The 23,023-nt window shown below is 37.8% G+C and overlaps 2 protein-coding genes across 4 annotated transcripts in view; one reads left to right on the forward strand and one right to left on the reverse strand.

The window, feature by feature from the left end:
* The window catches only part of ghrhra (growth hormone releasing hormone receptor a), a 41,833-nt gene extending 37,619 nt beyond the window's left edge, over window positions 1–4,214 (forward strand). Inside the window, exon 13 of the mRNA XM_061731167.1 lies at window positions 3,661–4,214. Coding sequence (XP_061587151.1) covers window positions 3,661–3,807 — 147 coding nt within the window. The 3' untranslated portion in view covers window positions 3,808–4,214. The remainder of the gene's footprint in view (window positions 1–3,660) is intronic.
* A 3,395-nt stretch (window positions 4,215–7,609) lies between these two features.
* Window positions 7,610–23,023, reverse strand: part of adcyap1r1a (adenylate cyclase activating polypeptide 1a (pituitary) receptor type I) — a 32,942-nt gene continuing 17,528 nt past the window's right edge. For 2 of the 3 annotated variants that reach the window (XM_061732534.1, XM_061732535.1), the window contains exons 4-15: window positions 22,888–22,998; window positions 22,678–22,784; window positions 22,497–22,594; window positions 20,898–21,030; window positions 19,463–19,616; window positions 18,433–18,493; window positions 17,996–18,065; window positions 17,624–17,715; window positions 16,838–16,921; window positions 13,996–14,125; window positions 12,579–12,620; window positions 7,610–12,230 (exon numbers count right to left, since the gene is read on the reverse strand). In XM_061732534.1, the coding sequence (XP_061588518.1) occupies window positions 12,027–12,230; window positions 12,579–12,620; window positions 13,996–14,125; window positions 16,838–16,921; window positions 17,624–17,715; window positions 17,996–18,065; window positions 18,433–18,493; window positions 19,463–19,616; window positions 20,898–21,030; window positions 22,497–22,594; window positions 22,678–22,784; window positions 22,888–22,998 (1,286 nt within the window). In that variant the 3' untranslated portion in view covers window positions 7,610–12,026. The remainder of the gene's footprint in view (window positions 12,231–12,578; window positions 12,621–13,995; window positions 14,126–16,837; window positions 16,922–17,623; window positions 17,716–17,995; window positions 18,066–18,432; window positions 18,494–19,462; window positions 19,617–20,897; window positions 21,031–22,496; window positions 22,595–22,677; window positions 22,785–22,887; window positions 22,999–23,023) is intronic. The other variant, XM_061732536.1, reaches the window with a different exon arrangement.

The following is a 23,023-nucleotide window of genomic DNA, read 5'->3' on the forward strand; positions in this document are numbered from 1 at the left end:
ATCCTCACCTGTCCTTGCCTTTGCAAACCCACAACTACCGTATATCTTACATACTGATGCTTGTCGTGAAGGCTTAGGGGCTGCTCTCTATCAAGAGCAGGAAGGGAAACTTAGAGTTGTCGCGTACGCCAGTCGAGGTCTTTCCAAAAGCGAGATGAACTATCCTACCCACAAACTAGAGTTTTTAGCTCTAAAATGGGCTGTTAGTGAGAAGTTCCACGATTACCTTTATGGTACAAGCTTCACTGTACTTACAGACAACAACCCCCTCACATATGTGCTAACATCTGCGAAGCTAGATGCTGCTGGACATCGTTGGTTGGCTGCCCTTTCCACCTACCAGTTCACCATCAAATATAGAGCAGGGCATGCCAACGGTGATGCAGACGGGTTATCCCGCCGGCCTCAAGACCCACCCAGAGAGGACAAAGCTTTCATTGAAGAGAGGGAAAGAATTGAGGATATGAAAAGACGACTCTTGGATTCAAGAGATGACATGAGCCATGAAGTGTTCTCCGCCTTATGTCAACGCCATCTCATAGCAGTTGGGGGTGAACACCATCATAATCCAGAACAACCTATTGTAGCAGAATCTCTGGTTATTGACCCTTCCTTGGTACTTGGTGTCTTTGGTGAAGACACATTGCCATCCATGACAACTTCTGATTGGTGTAATGCTCAAAAGCATGATCCATCTATCTCTCGGGTTATCACCTTTTTTGAGAGAGGGGTAAAACCCAGCTTTAGAGAAACCAATCTTGAACACTCCGATGTCAAACTCCTTCTCAGGGAATGGAAAAGACTTGAACTCAGGGACGGTGTACTGTACAGGAGATGGGTAGAGCGAGGCAGTCATGTCTACCAGTTAGTCTTACCTGAGCAGTTCAGAGAACAGGCACTACAGGGAGTGCATGATGATGTAGGCCATCTTGGTTCCGAGCGTGCTTTACACCTTGCTCGTGCCAGATTCTACTGGCCAAGAATGGCCAGAGCCATTGAAGAAAAATGCAAAAAATGTGAGCGCTGTTTCAGAAGGAAGGCAGTGCCTCAAAGAGCTGCACCCTTAGAAAACATCTCTGCTACGTACCCACTTGAACTTCTGTGCATAGATTATCTGTCCATTGAGCCAGATAATAGAGACACTAGAAACGTATTAGTTATCACTGACCACTTTACAAAATTTGCTGTTGCGGTGCCAACTAAAGACCAGAAAGCAAAAACTATTGCAAAAGCCTTGTGGGAAAATTTTATTGTCCACTATGGATTCCCTAGTCGTCTGCTCAGTGACCAGGGCAGAGACTTTGAGTCTCAGACTATCAGAGAGCTCTGCACACTGATAGGTGCTAACAAAGTACGCACCACCCCATACCACCCCCGTGGGAACCCGGTGGAACGATTTAACCGGACACTCCTGGATATGCTAGGGACCCTGGAAGAGAGAGACAAGCACCATTGGAGGGACTTTGTCAAACCCCTGGTCCATGCATATAATTGCACAAGAAATGACACAACAGGCTACTCACCTTATGAGCTAATGTTTGGGAGGCAGCCCAGACTGCCAATCGACCTAATCCTAGGAATCCACCCTGATATGGGAAACCATAAGACCCACTCAGAGTATGTCAAAAGCCTTCGTCAACGCCTGCAAGAGAGCTATGCACTAGCTACTAAGAGTTCTCAGAAAATGGGGGAAAAGAACAAGGCTAGATTTGACAAAAGAGTCAGGGCAGCAGAACTCTCTGAGGGAGATAGAGTCTTAGTAAGGAATGTTAACATCAGGGGAAAACATAAACTTGCAGATCGATGGGAGCAGAGAATCCATGTTGTTGTAAACCGGATCGGAGATAGTCCCGTCTACGTAGTAAAACCTGAAACAGGAGAGGGACCTCGTCGTACATTGCACCGAGACCTCCTTTTGCCGTGTGGGTTTCTCCCTGCAAAAGTGACCCAGGAGTATGGTTTTCACACTGACGCACCAAAGAAAATGAGACTGAGAGACAAAACAACAAAAGACACACAAAAGGATGCTGATGATCAAGAGGATGACATGAGCAGTGATGACGATGAACTGTATCCTAGCACGCAAATGCCAGAAATTATCACTAGAGGCCCTTTCATACACATTGAAGGAGATTCCACTGAACGTCAGCCAATCTCAAGGGTGTTAAACCCCAATATCCCTGCCTTTATGCCACAGAAATCTCACACTCCTTCTGAACCTAGCCAGACCCCCCAGTCAGATGTTCTTGTTAGCTCAGAGAGAAGTGGTGCTGTGACACGTTCTACTCCACACTGTAGAGCCCCTGATTATGTTGTTATTGATATCCCAGAAGCTGATGTGACAGGCGAATCACCTGTCAGAGATAGCACAGGTCACGTCACAACAGAGCCCACAGTTACAGACCATGTGAATGCATCATCTGAGAGTCCAGATCCTGAGCCCCTAGAGTTGAGGCGTTCCTCTAGAGACAGGCGTCAACCTCGAAAACTCACTTATGATGAGTTAGGAGAACCTTTGATTTTGGCCATTAGTTCGTTTTTTCAGACATTAGGGACTGTATTTTCCCACACTGCACCCTTGCACATATATACAGATAAGCCAGACGTGCATGAAGAGACTCATGCGGTTTAGAGGGGGAGAGTGTAACCGGGGTTATTTTATTATTTTATTTCTGTATTTATTTTAATTCATTTGCTAGGGTCCTTAAACACCACACACGCAAGCACAAGTGTTGTGTACGATGTGATGCTAGAAATTCCCACTGTCCTTGAACGCACCTCGTGCGCAGACGTTAGCTGCCTGCCAAATGCGGTCAAACAGACACAGAAACTCGTCTCTCTGCAAGCTGCAAGCTGCGCAAGCAGCACGGACAGAGAGGAAGTGCTAAGCAGTCAATTAACTGTGGAAGTGAACTCCATCGGAACCCTAATTGGTGTTTCCATCAAGATATCCTGGCTGTTTTTTTCCGAGGGAAGACTGCACGGGTATAGTGGAGCTGTCCCTCCTGTGATCCAGAAATCATCCCACTGCTTGAGGGTGCCTTCATCCTGTCAGGACGTGGGTTTGTGGATGCTGCACTGTTCCCAGGGACAGTAAGGACAAAACCAGAAGAATCTAAGGAGTTTAACATTTTATTTTGATACTTTTTTTTCACTGAGATCTCAGGTATTTTTTGTTCTTGGGCCCAAGGTAACCAGAGACTAAAAAAAAGTGACGTCATAAGCTGTTTGAAATGAATATGAAGAGACAATTAGAATAGTGTTTCAATAAATTTGTGTCTTATCACATTTTGTTTTAAAGAAGTGGTTGAGTGTGTTTTATGTGGGCTGGAGTTCTTGAATTGCTACTTCCAATCTCCCTTCCTGAACCTGTGAGAATTTAAAACTGAGTGAACCTGTGATTAGATGTTGGTGTTTTATATTTTTGAAGATGATGATATTTTTGTAGATTAGATATTAAACGCCAAGGTCAAGAGTATATAATCCCTACTAAAGGGGACTACAAGACACAGGTTACACATAGAAGCTGTTGTGGAATATTTCCAGATTTTTTTTTTTCAAGGCTTGAAGAAGAAAAAGCCCTTCTGACACTTTAAACAGCTGTTTAGTCTCTGTTAGTTTCTGCAAACTTTACCCTCCACTCCATGTGTTTTCCTGCAGGTCCAAACAGAGCTACGGAAGTGGCTGTGGAGATGCCACAATCCAAATCATCTCACGCCAGCCAAGAGAAGTATCAATCAGATCACAATTCGAACCCGTGGGGGACTAGGACTACCTCCTTCCAGCGCCACCATCTCTTCAGTGTGATTTCAGAGATCGTCCTGCCTGAATGCTGAGGAACGGCAGCAATCCTCCACTGAACATAAAGATGACATTGACTCAACAACTCTTCTATGAGAACCTCAGACCACAATGAACATTGGTATGAGATCAAGGAAAGACGTCAGGATTCTTTATTTCAGTTCCAGCGACTGTTGTGACAAGTACATAAAGATGGTACAGCACAAATTTCTAATCCCGACGGTGTGCTCTCTCATGTATCAATTGTGGTTAATTTGTTCAGACATTATGGTGCCAATGTGAAAGAAGAACAAACAGTAGAGACAGAACTGGCCCTAAGCTTGGACAAGGATGATTTCAGAAGGTTGTTTACAATTTTCACGAGATGAGAAGAAAATTCCGCAAATACTGAGATATTTTGGGGAGACAATTGAAGAGACAGTAAATGTTGCAGTATAGTGCATAAAACAGATGCTGTTCCTGACGTATCTTGTTCTGAATAAGCTCAATAACGAATAGTTTGTTTACTGTATGTGTTAAGGTGCCACACAATGGATAAGCCGCCTCAGTCTCTGTGAACTCCTGTCCTCATTTTCCATAATGTTGGTGTTGGAAACCTTTGTTGGCCCAAATAATCAGAGTGAAAGTCTTTAGACTGGTGCACTGTTTAACTAGACTGAACAATGTTAGTGATAAAGTAAGAGGGGCTGTGCTCAACACATCCATCAATGCGATGGAGTCTGTTCTCAAGCCAGGCCAGGTTCACTTTCAAATACAGCCAGTGTAGGGAATCTCACTTAATATCACTTATCACTTGAATGCTGAAGATCTCTTCCAGGATATACAGTACGCCCTCTTTGTCGTCTGAGGTTTTAAGTATCAGGATAAAATCATTAATCATCTGGCTCCTACCAGTTCTTACAATCACAAAAACATAATGTCACAAGAACAACACAGTGGTTTTATCTATTGGACAGAAACTAATGTAAAATTGATGAGCAGAGTGTGAAAAAGTAATTACGCTCAAACTTCTTAAGGTTACTATTCAAAACAAGCAAGTAAAAGAAGAAATGTTGGCACTTTGCTAGTCTTTTCCAACATGCTGAAGATTTTTTGGCTACAATGCACAATGTGACATTTATGCGGGAAAAAAATAAACTAAATAAAAAACTCAAGCACATTCCAGAGGGATGATTTGAGCTTGTGTATTCATGACAAAAATTGCGCATCTTGGAGTTTTGGTAATCATGACCTCTTTCTACCAACATATTCTGGAGTCAAATGTGAGACCATCTGTCTGAAAGCTAAAGCTTAGCTGGAAATGGGTCATTTAACAGGACAATAGCTGCAGACGCACCCTCTAATCTACAAGACAATGGCTTAAAAAGAAAAGAAATATTAATGCAAGGAAGAGTCTCATCAGTGCAGCTAGTGCAGAATCCGTGCTTAACTGCCAGAATCAGGCTCAACAAGTCCAAGAGCAATGCTGCACTGTATGCTCGTTTAAAAGACTTAAATAGCATTTGCAACCAGTGTTCACCAAAATTTCACAAAGAAACTTTTATAATGTTAAGATTTTTTAGTGGAGTCTGCTGTGTTTGTTGAAGTGGACGCCGAGGATCATGAGCTGAATCACAAACTGTTCTGCCGTGTTTTAATTCAGTGAGTCTGACCAGAGTTCCAGTCAAGTACTTAATGATTTGGTGAAGAAATCTTTTGAATACAACTTTTTAATGAATTGATTCCAGTGATTCATTATATTGAAGAGGACAGTCATATCCAACATTAGGCACAAGCAGCATGACTGAAGCAAACTAGTAGCTTACAATCCAAAAAGTTAACCTCAAACTGAATCTGTGACAAATGTGGAGGAATCTTGGAAGTGCAGTTTTAAGTGAAACATAGTTAACCCTATAATGCATCATATTTGATATATTAATTTATAAGACCTCTAAACCATCCATGTATTAAGAAAGGGAAAAAAAGGTTTATACAACCCCTCTGCCCCAAAATTCTAAAAAATATAACCAACTAAATAAAAAATCAAAAACTTACCTAATGTCTTCGTAAGGATAGGAAAAATAATTATTAGGAAAGGGTTGAATACAAAATTTGAAGTGTTTTTCTTTTCAATATATAATCAACACTTGAAATGTTTAATGTTATTTAATATGTCAGGCATCAAAGGGTTAAAATGGGAAGAAACTGGCCTGGGTCAGCCTGAATAGTCTCACTTTGGTTCAACAATGGGAAAACGGCTGGTGTTGCTCTGATAAAGTGTAGACTTGATGAATGAAATACAAAAATTGTAAATCAAATTATTGCTGCCAAATGTGACTATATGCTACTAAAATAGGGCTCTTTTCCATACTGGTTCAGCAATGTTTTCTTATTTTTGACAATGTGTTGCTTATTCAAGATTATCCATCCATCCATCCATTTTCTATACCTGTTCTATCCTTTGCAGGGTCGAAGGGTCTGCAGGATCCTATCCCAGCTCATTTCAGGCGAGAGGCAGGGTATATTTTTCCAATTTAAAAATCTGACGCATTCACTGCTCTTAATGACATAACTGCAGATTCAGCTCTGGGTTTACAGTGTGATAAAGGTGGCTCACCTCTTGCGGGGTTTTATAACCATGATAACTTATCTGCTGAGAGTCTATTGGATGCCATAAAAATCTGTATATTTACTTGTTTGTCTGTCTCAAACCGAATATGTGACGTTCAGAAAAAGATGCACAATGAAACTCAACATTTTACTTCTGGCCGTGTTTCCATTGAGCAGTATTACTGATAGTAGTTGTAAGAAAACTGGAAATTAGCAGTGATTAACACAGTTAACTTCTCAGGTTTTCTTGTGCTTCATCCATTCACGGTTATGTAATAACTGCTGCTACTGTATATTACTACTGCAACCTTTTTGCAATGTAAGGGGGGGGGATTCTGCTTAGCACCAGCCTTACGTAGTGGCACTGACAAGAATCAAATTAGTTTAATGACATGAAGGGAAAAAAACAAAACAACAAAACAAACATACAAAAAACACCTATTTTTAATATTCTAATAAATTTGCAAGAAAAAAACCAAAAGCTTTTTTTGTTGTGTTGTGTTTTAAAGCCACTCGATGTATAAATACCACTTCTGACCACATGGAGGCAGCATATCCCAAGACAGGTCAGATGTAAGGTACAATGATGTTCACCTCTGCTAGGACAAAGTGGCATTACAAGATGTGCCAGACCGCCACTCATTCGCAGTGGCTTATTTGTCATTGCAACATATCTGTAAGCCCCCATGTGGTCATGTGCTACAAAGAGTGGCTTTGATAAATTACGAATAAGGCACTGTTTGCACTTTATAATGCTGCACCTATTTTTAAGCACTGTATTTTTAATGTTTTTTTGTGATCTGGTGAGGGGGGGGCATTCTGTATGTAAAGAAAGTCACGACAAAATATGAACCACGTGTGGTTCGCGCAGTATTTGCGTTTGACTATGTTGGTATTACATTTTGTCAGTGTACTGCAAGGCAGGGGTTCATAATGAAAAATGAAGGACCCACAAAATTAAATATAAGAAACTCTAATTAGTGTTTTTACGGGTATTTCGGTTTAAGTATCTTGCTTTCATACAATGATTTATCTTTTATTTTATCTTAGTATTAGAAGTCACGGTAACCGTAGACAATATTCTGAGTTGTATGCAGGGAACAATGGACTCCTAATTAAATATTAAACAACAGCCCATCAATCTGCAGGTAAAGCCTCATTTTATGACTACAACACAGTTTGAAATGAATCAGTCTTTCCACAATAGAGCTACTTACCACACATTTATTTTGCAGTCAGTTTACACAACTGAGGACATGAATGGACACCAGAACATCTACACATGACACAGCTTCACATTGAGAACATAAGTTAGATGAGAGTTTATACATCTTTGTTTTTGTTTTTTTAACATTTAAGTTAGTTATATCCTTACAAATGCTTGGCAATACATACACATGCATACCAAATACATTCTCTCCAATTTTGAAACATTCACACACTCTGAAAACTGGTACATAAACAAATGTACAAAAACACTGTCACAAACATTATAGATCTTGGTCAAGAGGTCAAACTGTATGCCAAAAATATACACTATATATATATCTATATATATATGATAAAGAAAAGACATCATTTGTACACTCGGGCAAATTGTTAGCAGGCAACATTTAAGAGCAGCTGAGTAACAATAATACATTCAAAAATTCATTGGCAATCAATTCTCGCACACACAAAGACTTGACCAAACTGGCTGAACAGCCACGACCACTGAAAGCTGTGCCTTAACACAGCAAATATGCATCACAGAAAAATACACTGTCAAAACACCTGTTAAGAGTTTAGGAATTACAGTCGATTAGAGGAAAAATTAGATAACACAATTTATCCATCAATTTGGCAAATGTGAACTCATTTTTAATTTTTTTTTTTATTATTATTATTTTTTTACCCAACAAGCAACAGGAAATGGATAACTGATGGACATTTTCTCTCAGCTAGTTTCAAAACTTCTAACAAGGCAGAGGTGGCTAGTTGATTTACTGCTTCAAATGAAACGTTTATATTTTTAAAGAGTGGTGGATTCAAATGGAGAAAGAGGAGGCAATCAAATAGACTCCTCTGAACACAGTAAAGGAAAGCCAATTAAATAAATAAATGAATGAATAAAATCTGTAACCGTCTTTCTACAGCAATTCAGGGAAAACAAACATCTACTGTCTTAAGATGAAGTTGCAGCTACTGAATTCACAGCGCAAGTTTTTCTTGTCGTATTCATTACCTTGTAAGAAATTTCATTAAAGGACACAAGTTATGGTGCACAATGTCCCATGTAATCACACATTCACTAGGTACTAATGAAATAGATAATAAATAACTCCTTCTTGCTATTACTGACAATTTTTTGTCAGCAATATTGTTTAAATATGAAAAACTGCACACTGCAATCTCATAAGAAATCAAATTTCAGATGTGTTTCCTTCTGGACAAAGCTTGGTTCACTTAGCTAAGGACTTGCTGCTTGTTGCTTATTGAGAATACGGGTGGCATAACTCTTCATATTCAACCCTAAGATATAAAGTGGATATATTTTGCTTTAGGTATACTTGTAACGCTTTAAGAAAATATGTTAAGGGCTGGCTGAGGATCTGTTCAGCGTGTACCTCGTCTCTTGTCTGATGAATGCTGAGAAAAAGCTCCCAACTGCCATCTCAGCTGTCTGTGACACATTACAGAGTAGTGTGGTGACGTGAGCATAAATAAAAAGTAAAATCAGGTTTTTAAAGAGAGCAATGCAGCTGCCAGAGTAAAATAACAACAGCACTTCCACAAACGATGAATACATTTGGCAGAAAATGAAAAAGTGTGTCATTCAAACAAACAAAGTCCACATTGGTCCTCCTTAGAATCCACCATCAAACCATTATTGTTTCCATTTATTTATTTTCTTATAGCCACTGAATTAGGAAAAAAAGAAGGTTTCTAAAGGTTCAGGAACTTTGAATTGTGGTTTATGCAAACATGATATGGCACATGAGCTAAAAATAAATTCTGTTTCAAAAGTTTTTGATTTAATACTTGGACAGTTCCCAAGAAACTAAAGAGAAGGGTGAGAAAGGAGGATTTTAAGATATGGTACAGTGGCAAACTCATCATATTTTACTTTTTAATATTTACAGAAGGCTTTATGTCAAAATTCGAATACGATAGCTTATGTGGTGATTTATGGCAAATATTGTTACAATACATTCTTACAATGACATGAATATGGCATACAAGTGTCTCAGTGCCCAGCCCTCCATCTAGTAATCTACAAAATTCAAGAAACAAAGCTTTGAACTGTAGTTTTAACTTTGCTACCACCTTGTGGTAGAAAAATAACCAACACAGATACGGTCATAGGAGTTTCACCTTTCTGCGCAGACAGTAAAAGCGCAGATACATGGTTTTCATCTGATTTACATTTAGCTGATCAATAGATATCATACTCTCATACACAGTTTGTGTTTTATCCAGCTTAAACTTTCCTGATGGTTAATGTTTAACCTGTCCAAAAGTTGATTCAAGCCTTTTCTTTTTCTTTCTCTCGTTTTTCTTTAAAAAAAATGATTTACTCATAGAGTGATTGTGCCACAAATCTCCCAATGCCCCCTTGTAGAAATGTCATTTATGGCACTTTGATAAAGTCAAAATCTGTCAAACAAATACATTAAACAGACAAGAAGCTTGTATACTGTACACGTAGTCATTTAACATGGCACATATTCATGGAAAATAAATAAACATCCTTTTCTGTTGGACAGTGTCAGATTTCATATTTGAAAGATTAACATATTCTTACATTCTAGATAGATGACAGCACAAAGTAAATATGATAGAATTACTCTCCTGTACATATTGTTTCACATTTCATCTGATTCATTATTCCTACTTAGACATTTATTGTTGGTGAGCTTGTTTGTACTAAAATAAAAAAATAAAAATGAGCAACAACTGGCGATTGTCAAGAGCTTGTGAATTAAAGCGTTTTGTGTTGACTGTTATGATATTTGAATATATCAATTTTGAAGTTGTTAAATGTTTGGTGATGAATTTTTAAATTACCTTAAGAAATTATGTTGCACTACAAGTCACATCAGTTCTGTGTACTAAAAGGAAAAAAATCATGTCAGGAATCTTCACATTATTTGCGGAAATTCACCATTATTTATTATTTTTGTCAAAAATCAAAAATTGATTTCCTCAGGAATTCTTTGTATTCTACACAAAAATGACTCTCACCATAACTTTTAATTTTCTGCTCACTGTACTGTAAATAAAATGTATACATATTTGGGACTGACTAGGCACTTTGGAGCGACAGCGTAGGAGGTAACTAATTAATAAAATTAGGAAGTGAGCTATTTGATATGGAGCAATGGGCTCAAGCTCAGGATGGTTGACAAAATACTGCCCAGTTGAATTCATGGCACTGTGAGAGATCTGGACAAAAGCATCCAGTATAAAACATTTTTTTTAAAGAGCACATACTGTTTATGTTCACATTTGGCAAAAATATAAAGAGAGTTAGCAGCTGGAGGAAACTACTGTTGAGCTGCTGAATGCAGGTCAAAACACTTCAGCAAGTTGTGTTTTCTGACTTCCATCTTGTGTGATATTTTTGGCCTGAATATGGTGAATATATTCCATATTGCACAAAAGAATAAATAAATAAATAATACAACCATATTTATGTCCGACGTCACATCTCCAAACCCTCCGATTCACCTCGTGAATCCCTGGGAGTGCTCATTCATTTCACTTTTCTAGGAGGTGTGTTTTATTTTTATTTCTTGCAAATAAATAGTCCAGAATAGACTTGTCGGGATACACTGGGTCCCTAAAACACGTCTACAAGTCTACAGATTTGGGCTCCAGTTCCTTTTGTATGAAAAGGCCTTTATGATTCTGTATTATGCAAAAGAGACACATTCTGGTCTAGACACCAACAGTCACTATTTACACAATCCATGAGCTGTGTTTTTCTTTTTTGTTGTTGACATACTCTGTACTTATGGCTGATTGTGGAAAAAAAAAAGAATTCAAGATGAAACATTTACTCAATGAAGGTCTGTACAATCAATGACAACGTTTGGTTGGTAACCAACTTTGGACTTTGAAGAAATCTAGTCAGGCAACCTTTATGGTACTTTTACGCACAAACTTTACACCAGCAGCCAAAAAGTGACCCTTAAATTTAACACGGAATGACCACTTTTTACATTTGAAATGTAATTAGCTTTTTACATTACTTTGAGGTTCTTTTGGCAACAGCTCTACTTGACTATTATTATTTATAAACAAGGGTACACTTTTTTTTATGAGACTATTCACAGCGGCAATTTAAAAAGACAGATTGGAATTTTTTAATTGAATTTAAATGTTTTTTTTTAATTAAAGAAAAACATTTTTTTTTTCAATACCGGCAATCATAAAAGTTTACTGTTATACTGAATTGGTCAAGTCAATCATATTGTGTAAGTAAATAAAATGATTAAGGATGAAGGCCAGTAGAACACCTCCAGTCCATGATATTCCTTTTCTAATTGCCAAAGCACAAAGTATAAGGAGTGCAAGGGGTCACTTTGGTCTGCTCTGGTTGATCTAATGAACAGGGAACGGCACGTTGAAGTGGACCCTGGACGATCAGACGCTCAGGTCGGGAGGCTGATGTTGGCGTTCTCCGCCAGAGGACTGGACATACGTATCTGGGAGCTGCTCTTGCTGAGGATCGACAGCTGAGTCCCGCCATTCACACCACTGCTGGCCAGCGAAGGATGCCTCTGCTGCTTCAGGTCCACAGCAAAGTACCGGTTCACGGTCCAGCTGCGCCATTTCCTCTTGATCTCCGACTGCACCTTCAGGGAGAAACTTCACAAGGTCATTTTTAATGTACTTTAAGCTGTATCAGCTTCCCAAAAAGCCACAGTGCACTTACTGTTTGCGGGAGAGCACTGCGTACACTTTTAGTAAAATGAGACCTCACAATATACTGTAGAAGTCACCTATTAAGCTTGTCCATAAAGCCTGCAGCTTGCTGGTTTTATTACATTTTACTGTGTATAAAATTAATTCATAAGCATACATATAAACTCTTATATACACTTTCCCTGGCTTTTTTTTTTTTTCAAATTTTCAAAAATCATTGACAAATTTTGATTAACTTATTATTTAAAAATGGACAGAAAAAAAAGAGAGAAGCTTACCTCTCCATTGAGGAAACAGTAGAGGACAGCTACCACAAAGCCCTGAGTAGAAAAATGGAGATAACAAATTAATTTGGGTTGGGAATAAAAGTTAACATGTGAAAATATCTTGCTTATTGATTTCCATGCTTATAATTGACTGAAATAAAGATTAACTTAACTAACTTAACTAATATTAGAATCCTTGTCGGCAAAGCCCAAAGACATAATATAAAGAGTGTTAATTCAGAGAAGCCCAAATATAGTGCTTTGGAAAACGGTATATGATGAGTGTGTCTTATTCTGTAAGAAAAAATAAATCATGTTTTACCTACAGTACTATATTAATTTGAAAATATGTTCATCGTGGTCTGTTGACACAGAAAATTACGTTTTTTCAGTGATAGGAAACTGCTGCAAGCCAGTATATCAGCTGGTAAATGTTCCACACTGTCAAAAATCAATTCATGATGTTTAGAAATGCACTGTATATATTTAAAACAGTCAATCAGTTCTGTAGCCATTTGTACATTTACTCACGTCTCATGTCACTTGTTTATGTAGTTTTTGATTGATCATTTTATACCTAGCTCAGCTCACTGAACTTGTATGTGATGCTGTATCTAAGTCCATGTTTTACCCCCTATTCACTATGTGATACACCATATTTAATCTCCATTTGATGATTCTGAATATAAACTTGCAAATGTATGCTTCATGCTGCGCCCTCGAAGTGATGCAACACTGTAACTCATAGGTACATTGAATGTGGCAAAGGTCTTACTGTCTTTCCAAAAATATCACATCCTACCAAAACTCATAAATTTAACTGAAAAATAAGGAAAAAAATCTGATATTTGTACGCAATTTGCAGGATAAGCAAATTCTGCTTGCGTGGATGTTTGAATGTTTATCTTGCACAGGACAAGAACTATCCAGTTGCAGATGAATGCAGCATGTCGATAGTTGGCTTGTCACTCCACATAACTTCTACCTAGGTTTAACATATTGTTGTATTGTTACCAATTCCAAATTTAAGGTGAGTTAACTGTTATCATTTAATTTAACTTTTAACTTGTGATACTTGCTTTTACTATGATGAAATCTTTTCCAAAGTTTTAATGAATCCAGTTTTTTCATTGCTGTCCTCAGTTATTTCAACTGCAACTTTACTGTGACTATAAAGTAGTTTTATGATCACTATAACTAAATTTGTTATCCTGTATCATTTTACAGTCTTATTTATTACCAGCAGTTAAAACACCTTGCGCAAAATGCATTACGCTCTTTACTCTGGATAAAGAAGGCAGAAGATGGTGTTTAAATGTTATGAGCACTCCTAAAGAGCTTTTTGTTCATATATGATTTAGCTTCCAATGACGTTCTTGCGCTCTTTCATTCCTGAAACTGGATAGTAGGGAACGGCATGAGAGTGTACCTGGAAGGATCCGAGCCCCAGCTCAAAGACCAGCCGCTCCCGCTTGCTGAAATCTTCAGGTGGGAAGGCAAACACAATGTAATGAATACCAAACAGGGGGATGAGCAGGAGGGTGGAGCGTGCCAGTCGCCTAAACACACACACACACACACATACACACAAATACACGTTTTAATGTGAGTGAAGTGCTTTTGATACACAAGTCAAAGTCATTTTTAAAGTGAATTTATTGCTCTTAGTCAGCCTCAAGTGATGCAGGTTTAACAAATGCTGATGCAATGGCTTGATGGTGCACTGTGACACGCCACAAATTAAAGATAAGGTTAAAAAGAACAAAAAAAACCTTAACTCTAAAGTGAAATTGGCTTTGTCTTTTTTTTTAAAGTGGCTACAGTTGATTTTAAATTTTTTTCCGGTGAGAAGAATAATAAGTAGCAGGAGACTGACAGGTATCGCCTGACACCACAGAAGTCCTTCGAAATTAACGCATTTAGTTTTGTGTCCCACATAGAGATGCTGCACTGAATGTAAATGCATCACTGTAGTTTAAAAATGTGGCATAAATATAATTAAACATCTTTTTCTCTTTCTTCATCACAAAAGTGCTGACAACAGGCAGAGAGGGGTTCCAGATTTGTTGACAAAAATGAAATAAGGCTGATATCTTCATTGCATTTGATGGGAGTTTATTTTACCGTTTCAAAGGATTTCAGACTGGTAAGACAGAGCTGTTGCCATGCATAATACTTTAATGGAGTTACATGTGGAAACATATTGATCTTTATCTCTGTGGTATGTTATCATGCACCCAACAATATACTGTATGTGATAGATGAAAAGAAAAAAAAAGAAAAGAACAAAGCCAGCACCTTCGGATTTGGACAGCCCAATTGCACAAAACAGTGGTTTTATAGTCAAATCCATTGACTTGCAAATCATTTTACACAAATCAACCTTCTTGAGGAGCATTAGAGAAGAAGACCTCTCATCTAGATAGCAACATGCTCATTAGAGAGATAATTGCCGTTCTGATGTGAGTATATTCACGCGATATGAATATATATAATCGTTTGTATAATTTGTTAATTTGTAGGTTCAAAAAGAGATAATGATTCCCCTGACTGTATCTCTCCAGAGCCTTGCTGCACCAGAGGGCAAAATGTGCCTGACACAAAAATGTAATTTTGACACACATAATATTTCATAAAAATGCTATTATATATGCTGTATATATGCTTCCAGTTGAATAGTTTAATGTAAAGAAAGAAATTCATACTCATCAAGATGATTTACAGATGCACAAGATGTGAAAAGCTGATAAATAATAAGGTGGGAATGTTGAGTATTGCTCATATCATATGTTCTCCTTTTGTTGACAAACTTGTAATACATAACATCTGAAGTTGATCTAAGGTTAAAGAATAATATCCATCAAGCTGACCTCTTGCTCCTGGTCAATAAACACACTCCTCTCCCTAAACTGAAACAGATTAAACCTATTTCTTATGGGACGGAGACAAAGCTTAATTTAGATGTGGGGATATCTACAAGTTAAAATTGCAATCAATAAACCCCCCAAAAGAGTGTACTGTACCCACTATAATGAGTTAAAGATAAAATGTTCTGCTCCAGAACAGGCGTTTGCTTTCTCCCTTCTGGGCCGCTATATAGTGACATTTTGTTGAGGCATGGCTGGGGGTTGAGAAGGGTAACCTGTAGCGTCTGGATATAAATAGCATCTCCGAGGGGAATTAATCCTCCATTATCATGGCTATCTAACTGTGCACACAAGCAGAAATTAAGACAAGATATTGCATTCTTCTGAACAGGTTGTCCTGACTGTTATATGCCTGAACAAAGGGAAAAATAACATAAGCTGCAGGGCATGCATTTATAAACAGTGTAGAGATGGGTAGACCTTATAGTAGGTGTAATTTAAAGTAATTTAAAGGCACCAGGTATTTACTTAATGATCTTAGCACAGTCATACAAGAAGCTCACTACACAACTTGTATTTCTAAGCCACTTTAAGTAAAAATCCCACTTCTAACCACATGGAAGCATATATTTGCCCTCTTGCCATAAGAACCAGTCACAATACTGTATTAATGAGTGAGGAGGGCCTGGGACGTCTTGTAATGCCATTATGTTCCTCTACAAGTGCACTTTTGTCTGATGCAAGGAGCAATACAATACTACCGGTATATTTCTGTTGGTACACCGCCCCCATGTGGTCAGAGGTGATAGTGCTACACAGAGTGGCTTTAAAATGTCACAGTACTTTTTTGTTTTTGTGTAATGTCTTTACAAAAAAACGAAGCATATTGACAATAGCTGTTTTCATTTGGATCTATATGCTATTATACCACTCATTCTGCATACCGGTAAGCGCCCTTATCATTTAAATCTGGGCTAAAAAGTTTTAAAGTGTATTTTTCTATTGCACTGAAGATGTTGCTGACGGCACCAGAAATACAAATGTAAATAAAGCCACATCTAAAAAAAAAAACAAAAAAAAAAACAATACTTAATAATGATTATATATATATATATATATATATATATATATATATATATATATATATATATATATATATATATATATATATATATATATATATATATATATATATACACAGTATATATCAATACCAAATTCAAAATCAAGCAAATTCTTTTCTATTTCTTTATGCATTTGGGAGCCCAGATCATTAAAAAAAAAAAAACAAACATACACAAACTTACGTATTCCCCAGTGTACAATACAAACACACACATATAAACATGCGGTTCACAGAAGACAGCCAACCATATGCACCCACAACCACATTCACACACTTACAGTGTGATGGTGGATAACTCTGACATCCTGCACGAATGCTGCACAGCCTGTGTGGGCTCACTGAAGCATTTCTGAGCACAGCTGCTACACAGCACAAAGACAACACACAATACAACAAAGACAGTGTCTTTAGGGACACATACACGCAGTCTCAGACACACGCAAATTTTCACACTCCGTCACCCAAGTATAGACCCAAGCACAAATGAGAATGGCATTATCTGCAGGGCCTGAACAGATGCAATGCTGTGGAGGCAGACCAGTAATCATGTCTGGCGTCTCCACAATGAGACTCACACTTCCTGCCAACAGGTACCATACATGGATCTCAGGATAAATTTGAAGTTTATGTGCTTGCATTTAAAGTAACAATGTCACCAACCCTCTGGCAAACATTAAGCACAGTTGCTTCCTTGGTGAGTAAAGCAATGAATTCTCAATAAAGTTTACTGGGTTTTAAAGTAGGCGACACCTTACCCAGAGGTATGACTCAATTATTCTATTTTCTTTGGAAAGAAGACCCAATGTATGAATCGTATCAGGTGTTAAGTACGTACAATATTTATATGTAGGATCAGATTGTGATCCCTTTTGGTGTTTTCATGGTACTTTTTGACAGGTCTGTGAGTCACATGAAGTCATGTTTTTTTTTCAGCTGCAGGGGTACAAGTTTAAAAAATGCCCATAGTAATCTCATTCATTGTTTCAAGTATAATTTGCCCACAGTTTTGACATTTTTGGACACAAGTTTCAAAGGTATTATTGAGTTTATTGATTGCAACTTACAGATAAATGCTTGACTCATTCCCTCCGATGTCAGGCGACTGCAGCTTTTGCACCAATATGATGATTATTCCAAGGAAGAGGACAAAATTGATCTGAAACCAAACATCCAAATACCATATAGTCAATCAGCACAAAATCTAATAAGGCTCATTGGATCTAGTGAAGTATGGGCTGCCTATCAGCTTTGTTTGACTTGTTTTGGTTGGTATTTCATCACGGGAGTGAAAGGAAACGTGTACTTGTTCAGCATTATCTATTTTAAAAGCAGTTTTGATTTTTTTTTGTTGTATAATTAAAAAATCTTTACCTAAAATAACCAATGTAAAGTTTGAGTAAAAGAGAATGACATAAAAGATATTAAAAAGATCATACCATTATTGAGGCAACAACTGGTCCTTTGATCACCCACCAGAGGGCAGTGTTCTCATTCGTGTCCCAGCATCTGGATGACGAGGAGAACAGTTGGATTCATTAATCATTCAACATACTGTACCTGCTTTATGTTCTGTCAAGTAATGACAGAGTACAGCACGCAGGTGGCTGTTTGACAGTTAAACAGGAAAAGGTCACAGAAGGGTAACCTGACAGCAAAATGATGATGAAATAAACAACTTGAGTTCCATATAAATGCCACATCAAATGTAGAAACTGATTCAAAGATAGGGAAATTGGCAAAATAGCAGCATACAAAAACTTTCAATTTTTAAAAACACAAGCAGCTGGGAGCAAAAAGCGGCAATTTTCTTTATTTCACTTCAAACATAAAGCACTAAGGTACATGCAAATTGAGATTAAGAGATGTTACATACCCAGTGTCCTGAAAATGAAGCCTCAGAACTGCCCAGACTGTCACGCATATGGTGGGAGTACCTAATAAATACATGAATCAAAACAGCAATTATTAACACAATATATCATAGCAAACACCTTCGTTGTTTTTGCAATACCTCCAGCAGGTCAATCATAAATTTGATAGTTCCAGCAAATAATATGATTACAGATTAATTTTTTTTTGGTTGTAGATCTCTTTATATTCTATTCATATATTAGAATATTACATTCAATGATATCTGTCAGGGCCATGTGTATTCTTAGACTGTATTCATGATTAGTGAAGCAAAATTGAAAATAGATACTCATTTACTATCACTTTATCCATTTTTATTTTCAAATGATGCTCTTTTTTAAAATTTTACAAACAATAATTTTTTTTTGGTTTCCAAAAATGTAAGGAAAAAAACGAAAAGTCACAAAACAAAAATGAAAGAAATTGCACAACACAAATATCCAGCATACTGTAATTCCACAGTAATGGAATGTTTGCTCACTTTTTCTTCACGTATTATGAAAACAATTTGAAATTCATAATATTAAGGCTAACTAAATCGGTTGCCGGGCAGCACGGTGGCTTAGTGGTTAGCACTGTTGCCTCACAGCAAGAAGGTCCCCGGTTCGACTCCCAGGCCCGGCAGGGGCCTTTCTGTGTGGAGTTTGCATGTTCTCCCCGTGCTTGCGTGGGTTTTCTCCGGGTACTCCGGCTTCCTCCCACAGTCCAAAAACATGCATATTAGGTTAATTGATGATTCTAAATTGCCCGTAGGCGCAATGAGCGTGAGTGTGATTGTGAGCATGGTTTGTGTGTCTATATGTGGCCCTGTGATGGACTGGTGACCTGTCCAGGGTGTAACTCCTGCCTCTCACCTAAAATGAGCTGGGATAGGCTCCAGCAGACCCCCGTGACCCCGCAAGGGATAAAGCGGGTAAGATAATGAATGAATGAATGAATGAATAAATCGGTTGCATGTGTGCATCACTAATAAGCCAGAAAGAGCTACTTACCCCACCCGACAATGGTGTACCAGTAGAAGTAGCGTCTCTCGGGGAAGAAGGTTTCCACCAGGAGAGTGAAGAGATACAGACCCTCGATGAAGAGCCAGAAATAATTGGACATGACACAGTAGTGTAAGAAAATCATCACTGCTTTACATGCCACCTGCATGAGGGAAAAGAAAAGGGAAGAAACACATGGGAAAATGTGTCAGCGCAGTAAAATCCAGAAGGGGATTTCATGTTTTAGGAAATTATAAAAGCAGATTTTGTGTCCCTTGTGCAATGTTTCTGTCTATCTTCTTCGAAGTCAACATCATCCTCTTATTTGACGGAAACAATTCAGCAAAATCCTTTTTGTAGCTTTTGTAGCTGTCTTCTCAACAGTAAAAAATATTTCAGCTCAAAAATGTAAAGTTCTTGTTCAATTAAGATTTGTCCATGTTTTGCAATCTTGTTGTTACGGTCACAGCAAGCTGTCATTCAAAGGTTCCACAAAACAGCTTACACAGAACTCTACTCTTCACAGATCACCTGTAAAATAGAAATAAGATGATGATTCTCCATCAACTCTGCTGAAATTTGAAGTCTGAAAAAAGCATTTCATTGGACTGCAACAAAGTCCTCAAACTCTGTTAGCATTAAATAATGAGTGAATATTCAAAGTACCAGCAAAAATGAGCAACCTGAATGTCAGGTGAAGTACAATCTGCTGGCAACATGCCAATGCCCAATGTTTCTGTGTAGAGTGGGGTCAACCATCTATGGCACTGATCTGATTCACAGAACTCCCGTGATGGCGACCAACGATTGCTACGGCAACAGAGGTAAAGCAGTAGATTCAGAAAACAAGGGCGAGGTAACCTTTGATATGTTAATGGTCTTCTAGCAGAACATTTCAACTGGCCCATTAGCACTCCTAATTGAGTTTATTTATTATGCCATTTTAACAACAATGAGCTATGTCTTGTTACCAGACAAAGGCTACAAACTTGCTCTGAATTTGTAATTAAGGAGTATTAGTCATCTGTTGTATAAGTATGTTTGCTTTTTTTTGTAAAATATTGCTTGTGAATAAAGTTCCTTCCTTCAGTGGTGAATATCAAACAGGAGAGACTGGAGGAAGATTGATCCAGCTGTTCGTCTTTAAGCTGTCCATCCATCTCAAATAAACATCTTCTGATCATGTTGGACATAAATATTTTTCTTTTATAAAACTATTTACTGCACTAGATTGAGATTGTTAAATACTAATCTGGCTGGCCTCATTAATGTATCAGCTCCTAAAATTACTTTTAATGGCCCCAATTAGCAATTATTTCATTAGAATCATGCTCATTTAGAGGAGTAAAAAAAATATTGATCTGCGTCAGATTGAAGGTATTGTAAATTGATTTTTTTCCCTCATGAATAGCTACACAAACGGCCGTTAGTCATAGTTACTGACTGTGTGTACGAAGCAGTGGTCGCTGTCCTCTTGGGCGTACAGCACGCCATCCTTGATGAAGACTGAGATGGCTCTCAGGATGAAGGACACGAACAGATTCATGTGAATGAAGTTCCTGGTGCAGTGGAGCTTCCTGAGATAGAAGAGCACAAACAGTACCTGTCATTTGATCTTACTTTCGGGCATCAGCGGATCAAAGCAAGGTTTTGACCTTTTAGCGCGATATTGTCACTCAGAAACATTCTCAGCATTTTTTACAAACTATTTTACTTGGTTTCTAACCAAAAGAAAAAGTCAGAAGTCAATCACGGCCATGTAACAATGAGTCTGTGATGCTGACGAAGATGAAATTGTTCCAAATTTCTCAGCCGCAAATCATCATAACTAACAGTCTGATAACAGCGTAACAGCAGAAAAGATGCCAGGAACGAATAATTTGAAGGCTCCGTGACACACCTTGTGCAAAATGAAGCCCTATATACTAAAGATACAGTAAAAGAGATGGAAGGGGATAGAAAAAACTTAGTGAATACCAACAAAATGACATTTTTGATATTGTAGGCTGAGAAATGCTGGCATATAGTATAACATATACAAACATCAAAGAGTACATTTGATTTCATGGGAACATAAAAGATAAGTTGTTTAAGCATGTTAGTCTGGGACGGTTCATCAAAAATGTCTGTCGGATGGTGGAACAGCTTCTTAAATCTCCACCACCAGTCAAGTCACATTATCTGATGTGTTTTTACGACAATTACAAAAGCTTTATAGCTTTATTTTTAAGAATGTATTCTGAACAATGTGAAGTAGATTTATTCCTTGCTTGCTTTGATTTTTCTCTGAAAAACTTGGTGAGTTTGCTACATTTGTTGCTTGATTGTTTTGAATGTTTTAAGAACAATTTGAAATGAGTTTGCTACTTTATGTTATTTTATTAACTTCTATTCAGTGTAGTTTAGCTTTGTTTCAATATTTCTAATTTGATTATTCTGCAATGAAAGGTAAAACCATCTTTTTTACAAATTGTTTCTTCCCTTTCCCCACAAAATTAGTTGAATGTTACAGAAAAGGTATTTATTGATTTGATCATTTTCCTCCAATTGTTACTCTAAGCAGGTTGGATGAAGATGAACACACACAATTTAAATTTCAGGATAATTTATGAATTGATAGGCTGAGAACGTAAACAAATGAAAATGTATTAATAATAACACAAATATAACCTGATCTGCAACTACTAATGACACTTTTTTTTAATTTATATTTTTTGAATAACCACATTGACAAATATGTGGGGAAAAATAAAATATACTTAGGATTTAATTGCTTTTTTAATTCCATTTTCTAAACTGAGCAGAAAATCAAACTAACCATGTGTGTGTTGTTTCCATTTGCAAATTCTTTTTATGTGAACCGATTAATATGATAAAAAAAGTTAATCTTGTGATGTTCTATGAACTGAAATAAAGAGAATTGTATTCACCTAACACTTCATGCACTCGACAGTTCTTTCTCCATTTGAGTTTGAAAAATGAAATGATTATACTGAGATTAAATATATGTGAATATCAAGGACTAAAGCAGGGAAAAGCTCACCTGAATCTGCAAAGAATGACCATGGCCGTAGTCAGAGACACCAGAGAAGTGCTGTATCCCACTGTGTACAGGGCTTTGACTGATGCGAAGTACATGTCCTGATGACGAAAACAAAAAATGAGTATATATGTTTGTAACACCTCTGGTTTTTGATTATTTAGACGGACGTCCAAGGTCGTACAGGTTTGGTACTGTTGTTACTGTCATAGAGGAGGCAGATGTCCACGTAGTGAGGATAAGGCTCAGACCAGCCGTACTCGGTGCAGTTTCGACTGACCTTCCCCATTTCTAAAAGTGACACAAACAATGAACAAAACTGCAAGAACAGACATCTTTGAAATAAAACTGACATCCTTTCAGTTGAGATTCTTAATGCGGTGATGTGGCTCACCGTCCTCGGGGCTCATGTAGACGTGAAAGATCTCCGGACAGTTGACCATCACCACCTCGCCTACGTCGGCCGCCTGCCAGCATGTCAGGTTGTCCCACAACCACGGACATGCTGAGGGGCAACAAAGGACAAGAAG

The sequence above is a fragment of the Cololabis saira genome, chromosome 10, assembly GCF_033807715.1.
Source record: "Cololabis saira isolate AMF1-May2022 chromosome 10, fColSai1.1, whole genome shotgun sequence".
In the NCBI taxonomy this organism is placed as follows: domain Eukaryota; kingdom Metazoa; phylum Chordata; class Actinopteri; order Beloniformes; family Belonidae; genus Cololabis; species Cololabis saira.